General features: G+C 43.4%; 1 protein-coding gene across 1 annotated transcript; it reads right to left on the bottom strand.

Moving 5' to 3' along the window:
* Window positions 1–854: 854 nt before the first annotated feature.
* LPAR4 (lysophosphatidic acid receptor 4) lies at window positions 855–1,901 on the bottom strand (the record flags this gene model as incomplete). The annotated part of the gene is made up of 1 exon (XM_080624740.1): window positions 855–1,901. One exon carries the CDS (start codon window positions 1,899–1,901, stop codon window positions 855–857), a length of 1,047 nt encoding a protein of 348 aa, XP_080480866.1.
* Window positions 1,902–9,689: the final 7,788 nt, after the last annotated feature.

Below are 9,689 nucleotides of genomic sequence, written 5' to 3'. Positions count from 1 at the left end.
TCAGCTGCACTCAATTTCCATAGAAGAGGTTTGCCCTTGCAAGGACTCTGGGGTTCAAAGCCCTGTCTTTCAGCTGACTTCATAGTCTAGCCCTTTCCAGAAACAGTCATATAAAATCTCCTGGGACATAAATGCCCAGGTGCAACAGAGCAGCAAGGAGCCCTTTACTCCTCCCTAGAGGTGGCATTTAAAACAAATTGACAGCTTAACCTGATAAAGATGAAACTTCTTATTCCAAAATATTCTTCTCAGCACTTTTCTCTCACCAAGTAACTGTTTTGCCTACTTTCAAAACAGTTGTTTACACTTCAAACCTCCCCACATAAGAAATTCAGCATGCCTGTGTCTTGCAAAACCAGGAGGTATACTCTTGCAGTGAAATAAGGAAAAGCCGAAAGCTTTTATTATGCCTTTAAAAGCAAACATACATACTGTGTGAAGTTATTGTGTTAACATATGATGATGCATTTCCAGAAGGCATGAAATATTGGCAGATATCAAGAAAACTAAGTTTTCTATTTCCCAACTGATCCCATGTAAACTGCTGGGGGGAAAAATGCCAAATGTTGGCACATTCTGATTAAAGAAGCAATTCTGTTCCCTCCTCAGTTGGCACATGTGTTGTTACCTATCCATGATCTCCCAAGGGAGATCCATTGGGGTTTTTATATTTCGTGTTCACTTGTTGCATGTGATGGGACTGTTGCAGTGTTAAGGATTTGTCCACCTGTGTAGTTATCCCCCAGCAACTTCATTCACACCATGTGTGTGAACCCACATATTCTGAAACAACTATTTCACACGTGGTGTTAATCAGAAGTTAATGGAGGAGAACTCAATGTGTAAATATCTTACTAGAAATGAGATTCAGATGTTGGGTCTCCTCCATTTGTAATAGCCTGGTCACTTATTTCATCCTGTGGTGCTGGTAGTGCAGTCTTTGTTAGAGCTGTCTCAGTCTTGAAAAGAGAATCCATTTTCATCTGGGTCTTTATGTTGAAGGACTTCTGGAAGGATTCTGATGTAAAGTAATAGATGAATGGGTCAAAGCAGCAGTTCATTGTTGCAATGCACAGTGTGATTGGGTACATTGTCCTCGCAAACCTCTCCAAGGAGCAATTTGCTATTGCTTGGGAGCGCACAAGAGCATACAAGAACAGTATGGAGTTGTAAGGCACAAAGCACACAACAAAAATGGCCACGTGCACAATGATCATTTTCAGTACTTTCTCTTTGTTTGTCCCAATCTGAGACAAGGTGGCAGGTTTCCGGAGAGTCCTGAGAACTAAAGAAGAGCATGTAAGGTTGAGTAGCAAAGGAATTATGAATCCTACCACTTCAATAAATATAGTGATCTTAGACAGATAGGTTTTCCAGATACTTTTGGAAAAACCTTCAAAACAGGTTGTGCTGGTGTTGGAAATGTTGGTTGTGGAGAACAATGAAGCTGAAATTCCACCGCTGAGGACCAGTATCCAAACACCGGCACAGACTATGGCAGAATTTCTCCTGGTCCTAATGGTGCGAGATCGGAATGGATAGACGATAGCAAGGAAACGGTCGACACTAATGCAGGTGAGGAACAGCATGCTCCCGTAGATGTTAGTGAGAAATGCTGTACCAGAGATCTTGCACAGACTATCTCCAAAAGGCCAGTGCCTGTTGAAATTATAAAAGATTTTAAAAGGCAAGGTGAACACAAAAAGCAAATCTGAAACAGCCAGGTTTGTCATGAAAATGGCAGTTTCACTTCGCATTTTCATCCGAAAGCAGAAAACAAAGAGGGAGGCACAGTTAGTAATCAAACCAAGGATGAAGACCACACTGTACACAGCTCCGTACAAGTTGTACTTAAAGGAATCATCTATCAAACAGGTATGATTGTTGCTGTGGTTTCCCATGCCAAGTTTGTGATGTGTTTCCAAAGAACTTCAAAGTCTACTTCAGTGACATCCATAAAATAAGGCAGTGATCTCTTCTCTTCCTGAAGAAACACATTCCAGGAAGGTTGCTTCACACCTTGCTACCATGTCTCTGTCACAAGTCCTTTCATCCTAAAGGAGAGAAAAAGATGCCATCAGTCTTAGAACCTACCATCACTGAAACTGGCTGTGCAAGAGAACATATGCTCTTTCCTTTCCAAACGAATGTATGCAAACAGGACCTATTGGTTTTCAAGGTAGTCTTTCTAAATTCCACTATTATTGGGGTTTTCAAAGCTGAACACAGCAGTTACTGTACTCAACTTTTCCTTTCCTTCCTCCATCTCTCCCTCATCCTCCTATTGGAGGGACAGCAATTACTAATTCCAACTTCCCGCTTGGAAAGGTTTTTCTTTAACATTTGGGATGGACTTGGCCCAGTATGTTTGGCAAGAAGTTAAACTATGGACCCACAAAATTGCCCAGGTATAGAACCCAACAGTCTGAAACGTTCACCTAAACTTGTAACAAGAGGAGAAAGAAACCAGAAGTTTTGGTGCTTGCTTTTAACTGTGCAGAAACGAAAGTTCTATGGTCTCTTTCAACCTTTTTTTTGAGCAAAAGTTTTAAACCCCAAACCTATGTTACCAATGTGCTAAAAAAGGGGAAGTTTAGATTGGATATAAGGAAGAAGTTCTTTACTGTGAGGATGGCGAGGCACTGGAATGGGTTGCCCAGGGAGGTTGTGAATGCTCCATCCCTGGCGGTGTTCAAGGCCAGGTTGGACAGAGCCTTGGGTGACATGGTTTAGTGTGGGGTGTCCCTGCCCATGGCAGGGGGGTTGGAACTGGATGATCTCAAGGTCCTTTCCAACCCGAACTATTCTATGATTCTATGTGCTGCTTTACCATTTTTCTACGTGAAAATGGGGGCATCCTTACACACGTTTTCACTTTGAAAAAAACTGAAATGCATTTCGAAAATGTTTTTCAAAGATGCTTTCCAAAATAGTGCTTGCCACTTCTGGAAAATGTTGTGCTTTTTTCCCTTCAATTTTTGCAAAAATGGCATTACTTTCAAAAAGGCTCTTTTTTTGCAAATGGAAAACACATTGCAGAAAGGACTCCCCTAAGCTACACTGACAGCTTCATTTCTACTCTGTCCAGGTTCAGAACCTGAAATTTGGGAATGTCAAGAACTATACTCTTGTAACACTTCGTCCCAGTTCAGCAAGCTTTAGAGACTGTAGAGTTGAAGCAAGCACACTGTTTGCTGCCAGGAGGTGCTTTCTGAACTATCTTGATGTTCACTTATTGGTGTTAAGCATTCAAAGTCTAAACAGGAAGATGGAGGAGGCAAGTCCTCCCTCACTGCAGCAAGGAGTTGGAACGTGGGCACGACAGTTGGTACATCTTAGAATCACAGAACAGTTAGGGTTGGAAAGGACCTTAAGATCATCTAGTTCTAGGACCTTAAGATCATCTAGATCATATTGGAAATGTGGAGCAAAGTTGGATAATAAAGGGAAAGACCTTTGCCTTGTAAACTACAGCAAACCAAATACAAAACAAAGTTTGCAGACTTCTTATAATCTAAGAAACATTTTACTAGCTACAACTATGGAGTAACTTAGGAAGATGAAACCTTTGTGAAGAGTAGGATCCTTTCCAGAAAGTGATACCCTGACAACCTAGTTTCAACAGCAAACATGTAACTGAGTTTTGTTAAATGGCAACACATAAATAAACTGGAGAAGAAAGCATGGAATCAGGACAATTTGGGATGCAAACTGATCAAAACCAAATGTTTTCCATATGTTTTCCTACTGGAAAGGCTCACAATGACAATTGTTCTTGCATGCAGGCTGTCAGTGAGTCAGCGGGTAAAACGTCAAGTGTTGGGAAAAATGTAATAGCCGTGGCTTTGCCAGATGGAAGGTGCAAATTCCGCCCTCCCCTGGGAGTGCCTGGACGACCACAGGCTTTACGGAATCCAGGGCAGTGACCCAGAGCACAGGCAGCACCTTGCCTTTGCACCTCAGATTAGCTGGACATAAAGCAAAATAGCAGGAAGGGAGGATCCCCAAACCTCGTTTCTTGGAAGGATGACTTTCAAATGACTTGAACCTTCTGACATCCAAAAAGACTGCTTGGAACTCGTATGTCTCCCCTGTAGGGGAAGGTTCCTGCTCTCTGCGGGCTGGGGTGGTGTCAGGACTGGTGCACTGAAGTCTTGCTTTGTGCTGGTTTGCTGTTCTGGCTATGTGTGTGTGCCTTGATTTAACGGAATTCTCTGTGATTTTCATAGGTGCCTTTGGTACACGATCTTTGCCCAATTTAGTAAATTTTTCTTTTGTTTTAGGTGATATCATATTTTCAATGATATCCTGCATTAGTAAATGCTCAAACTAGAAATAGATGTGCCTTTATCTGATTGCTCTCAATCATGGTGCAATGGCAGAGGAGATCAGTCCCATGTTAGAGCTTTCTCTACAGCACAGCTAAGCTGACACTTCGCTATGCAAACTGTACAGGACTTTCGGGATGGAAAGGTAAAATAGGAAATGGGCTGGTGTAGAGAAACAAAATGTGTCTTGTTCTCCTTTGTGCTTTTGTGCTCATCTCGGTGCTTTTACCACTAAATTTGTGGCTAAATTAACTTTATTGTGAGATGACCTAAAAAAGATATGAAACATTTAAACCTATGAAAAGGATAGCAGTAAAATCTCAAAGGTGCACTTTCTTTGAACACAGGGTAATCTGAAGTGAAGGTCTCACAAGTTGAAAAGCGTTTAAGCAAGAACTTGGGAGCTCCAGCAGGAATAGCTGTGCCTCTTAGCCTAACCCTCAGCCTAGTGCATTGAATTCCTGGCTTGTAACTCCCCACCATTAAAGAAAGAGACTGCATGTTATTTCCATCAGGAGCAATTTTTGTTTACGCTGAAATATAACCTTTATAAGCAGACCCTTTTCTTCTGTGGTGCGTAAAAACCAGGTGTGCCAGATTCTCCTGGTCCAGGCTCCGTGTCTGGATCTGAACTGGGCAGGTTTGAGAGGGATTGGGTGTCCTTGAAACTCTATATACCCATGTGTCTGGGAGGTCGATGGAAACCCCACTTTCAGTCTGCACACAGAGACCAGGATTTTGGCTGTTCCTCAAAACACAGCCTGACACAGCAGGTTTGAAAGGTGGCTCTGAAGTGTTACCTTTACTACTGACATAAGGAGTCATTGCCAACAGCCTGACCCAGATACTTGTTACACAGGAGAAAAGACGCTCAATCACTTGATTCTTTTTTCCCTGCTCTGCATCAGTGAGACACAGGGTCAAATACCAGGTTTTCTGGCATATAAGTCTATGGGAATTGCCTGCTAGCGATTGTCTAGCTAAGTTATGGTCCTTAAAATACAGGGCTGCGTTGTTTACCTATCTAATGCTGAGGTGTTTAAACAAGCTGACAAGTTGCTTTGAAACTCAGCCATGGGCTTGAAGTTCTGTAGCGTGAGTGTACAGGTTCAGTTTTCTGAATGTAAAATTCACTCTCCTTTCACTAAGGATTAAAGCAGTAGGATGCTTTTCCATGTACACCACGTTCACCATTGCTATTGCCTTGCTGGGGAAACACTAGCAATACATTTTAAAAAGCTGAGTTAAGTGACTATAAAGAAAAACACTTTATTGTTCGGTACATCAGGCAGGCCAAAGCTTTAAATCCTGTATCTAAAATGGGGGGTGGTCCATGACAGGAGGAATGTATCTAGCTGTTGTTAGAGGTGGTGCTATAACAGAACAGACAGCCTGTCGCTCGTGTAACCTTCTTCCTAGTTCTGAAGTGGGGTTCAGCAGAGTAGCTGTCAGGGTTTGCTCCCACTTGCCTTTAGTTGTAGAGATATTCCCTGTTCCCCATGTACTGAAAATAAAGGAAAGCTATGCACTGCTTCTTATGGTGCGTGAGTTTTCCTGTTTACAGTTCTTTTATTTCCTCCTCCTAGCACCTCAAGAAGTCTTCAAAACAACCAGCCTCTGGCTTAATTCAGAACAACTGCTTGTTAGTACAGAAAATTACTGCAGGTAAAAAGCACACTTTAAACTCAAGATTCTGTAATTCCGTTAAGTCCCCTATTTCTGCGTCATATACATCCGTCAAACTGAGGTCAGAAAAACCAGTGTGGAGTTTGGGACTGACGTTTTTGCATCTTCACATTTTCTTTTTCTCAGATGTGATGCAAGATGAATGTAACTTTATCAGTCTGAACATATAGGGCATCCTCTGTGTGCTCATTTAAATAACTAACCACTGCAAAGCCTTTTCTTGTGAGGTCTGATACAGACCAAATGTGAAACCCTTTCAAATCTGAAGGATCTCTTCCTAGGTTATCGCTATGTGTATTCAGGTTATCGCTAAAACACAAAGGTTTTATAGATACAGAAGCCAAAATCTGACGGATCAAAAGGATGGGGATGCGGGGGGCTTGGAGGGTTTTTTGTGTTTTGCCCAGAAATGTCTCTAGGTTATGGCAGCACTTGTTGTGCTTTTATATGGTCTCAGACTCTGACCTTAGAAATAAATAAGTACTTTCCTTGGGCACAGCATGTGCTTTATGCCCTCTCTCTACAAGAATGACATTCATTAGTGGTTTTTCACTTCCCTGTTACTCAGTACAACAATTGCATGATGCATAACTCCCTTCCACCACAGAGCCCAGGGTTATGGCTTTACAACCACAAACTGTCATTTCTGCAATGTGTTGAGTTTTAATTCCGTCCTTCATTCCACTTTAATTATGCAGAAGACTCAAAACAGGTTTTGTTAGGGAGTGGGGGGAAGATTGTTTGGGGTTTCTTGGAAGATTTTTGCATAGGTGGTAATTCTGCATAATGGCTATAGGACTGGCATGAGTACTACAGGTAAGGTGAGATATACTGCATGGACTTAATAGGGAAACAAGAAACCTTTTCTACCTGAAAAAGTAAATGTTCCTGACGATATTAGAGCAGTGCTAATGAGCAATTGTAATGACCACCAAACCGTCCTTTCTAAAGGCTTACAAATGTTCACTTGGAAACCACAAAATCTGAATTCAAAGAAAGCAAAGCAGCCATGGAGAGCACAACAAAACCATCTCACTGCCAACTTCCCCCCTGCTTCACTGCTCTTGCAATACCTCAGTGCCTGCAAGCGGATCTCTTTCTGTTTTCAATGGAAGTTTCATTAGTTGATTTTGGTTGGAAAGAACTTTGAGAGCATTAACTGAAAGTGGTTATAAGAACAAACCTCCAGCCTGGGGGAATCTGGTAGCTGGCTTTCCCTTTTTAAAGCTGATGGAGCAGTAACTGTGCTGCACACTGATGCTGGCTCCACTTCTCCAGTGCCAGCAGCGTGGGCTTACGGAAAGCTGCACTAGCAATGGCAGGTGTTGCACTAGCAACGGCTGCTGCTGCTGCAGGGAAACAGCTGGGGATTGGAAATGGCTTGGGACTGGAAATGGCTTGGGATACCCAGTTTGGCTTTTAAACCAACCTCATTGCTGTGAGCTCTCCATCCTCTCTACAGCTTTGCGTGTTTTTGCGGTAACCTCTGCCCATGTTTCTTCCCTCATGCAGTAGGACCAGCGGAAAGAGTGTGATTAGACAGTGAGGAAACAAGCAGCTGCCTGTATACAAAGCTCTACTGACTATATGAACTGGAGGGAAGTAGAAATGCTTTAATCTCTTTCATTTACTAATCCTAAGTGATGTATTTGAGAACAGTAGGAAAGAAGTAGACAGAAGGGTGACTTTGAAGTCCAGCAAAGGTTTCTGTAGCTTCAAAGAGCTATTCTTCCCTGGGTTTTATCAGACTGAATGCCTAGCCGGTATGCTGGGCAAAAGGGGGACGTTCTCTGATGATTACCATAAAGGACAAGGCAGGAAGGCTCTTATTCATGGCTTTGACACTTATTGTGCAAGGGTCTTCAGTACCATGGGTACTTTCATTCCGCAGTATTTGCTGTGGGTGTAATGACATCTTCTGCACCTGGTGGGAAGGTGAATTCCTGAGTTACTTGTGATCGTGTCAGTCAGGTTTCACTGTCTGCTTTTCAAATCCTCTGATAGAAGAAAAACCAACCATGGGAGCCCATAAGGCATTTCCCTTCACTCAGCCACCAAGAGTGACCCTGGGCTCCCTCTGAAACTAAGTGGGAGCACACCAGTCACCCCTTTCCTCCCTGCCTGGGGTGGATTTTGCTCTCTCAGGCCCTCCAGGTTCAACAGCCACTTTCTGTTGCCTTGAAGTCAGCAAACAAATTGCATCAGGACCCCAATTCCACTCCGCTCCAAGATGGAGCAGGGAAGTGGAAACCCGAGCCTATCAGACCCAATCCTAAAGGCATTTTCCTTTTTTCTTTCCCTTTTCTTTTTCCTTTTTAACCGGTCAGCACTGCCGTTGTCTCCTAACTGTCCTCTGAGACTTACAAAGCGTTTCCTGCTCATGGTGACTTCTCTGTGCTGTATCTGTTTTGTATTGAGCTAATTAAAATGTTTCCTTCTGAAGAGAATGGTGAACTGACTTACCCCATATTCAGACACTGATCCTCAGGGCATGACTCTCTTTTTGTTTTCACTGAGAATGTCTCTCTCCATTTACATCACTCCTTTAACCCTCCATGTGCTTTGGCCTTCCCCGTCTACTGTGGCCTTTGGAGGTCTGGTCCACAGCTCGGAAATGATGGAATTCATCCCAGACTTCCCAGCAATGTTCACATTATTTTATTCTCATAAGAGGAATGGTTTTGGTTGCAAAGAAACCTCAATCTGATGATGGAGAACTCTAGAAATGACGGGGGTTTTGACCATCAGGTGTCTGTCTAAGGAAACATTGCTTCATAACGACATTGCTCGATTCAGTGGAGATCCCAATAAAGAGATTCAGATGCAAAGAAGAAAGAGCTGATGAAAAGCAGAGTTCCACTGTTTGCCCAGGTTGGTTTTGCTCAGGAGCAGAAGCTGGTGATGGAGGTGGCTGTGTCTTTGATGTAGCCCTGTTTATTTACAAAGTGTGGTTGAGGGGAAAAAAAAAAGTAGAAAATGAGAGTCCTGTTTCCCTGCACCACTGGGGAACCCAACAACAGGACTCAGTTTATTTGCTTACAGTTCCAAAACACTTTCCAGTCAGCGTCCTGCCCCAAAAGCTTCCTTTATTTCCTTCTCTGACACAATTTCCAGTGGTTCCTTGGTGATTGCTTGCCTTTTGGGCTGCTTGTTGCCTTTACTGGCTCCTCACAAGGCGCCTGCAGCTGCATGAAGCCCTCCTTTGACCGCTCTCGCCCAGGGCTGTGGCTCCGGGCTGGTTCCTCTGCAGTCCCTTTGCTTGAAGCAGGAGAGCTGAACTTTCACCTCTGTTTATTCATAAATTATAGGCTTTTTTTTCCTCCCCCTGACATCCATTAGCACCACAAGCTTCCATCCAGCTGCCTGCACCACAGCACAAACACCTATTTCAGCTTCTGCAAGCTAAACTTGGTGCAAGGAGGTGCGAACGGTTTCCTCACGGTGCAGAGCACAGTGGGGCAGAAGGGAATCCGCACTCTACTCTCTTGCTCAGGACCTTGAAGAATCTGTGCCCTGCATTTGTTTACCAGAGGGAGTTGATAAAACAGGCCTTTGTTTTCTCAAATGGCTTTTTTCTTGGGGGGGGGGAAAGGGGAAGCCTGGGGAACTCTCATCTGACAGCAGCATGGGCTGGATGGGTATCAACAGCCTTCGTTTGGTTTGCTCTGGTCTGAC

Source organism: Psittacula echo (assembly GCF_963264785.1).
Source record: "Psittacula echo genome assembly, chromosome: 8".
Classification (NCBI taxonomy): Eukaryota; Metazoa; Chordata; class Aves; order Psittaciformes; family Psittacidae; genus Psittacula; species Psittacula echo.
The sequence above is the reverse complement of the archived record's forward strand: the minus strand, read 5'-3'. Positions and strand labels throughout refer to the sequence as shown.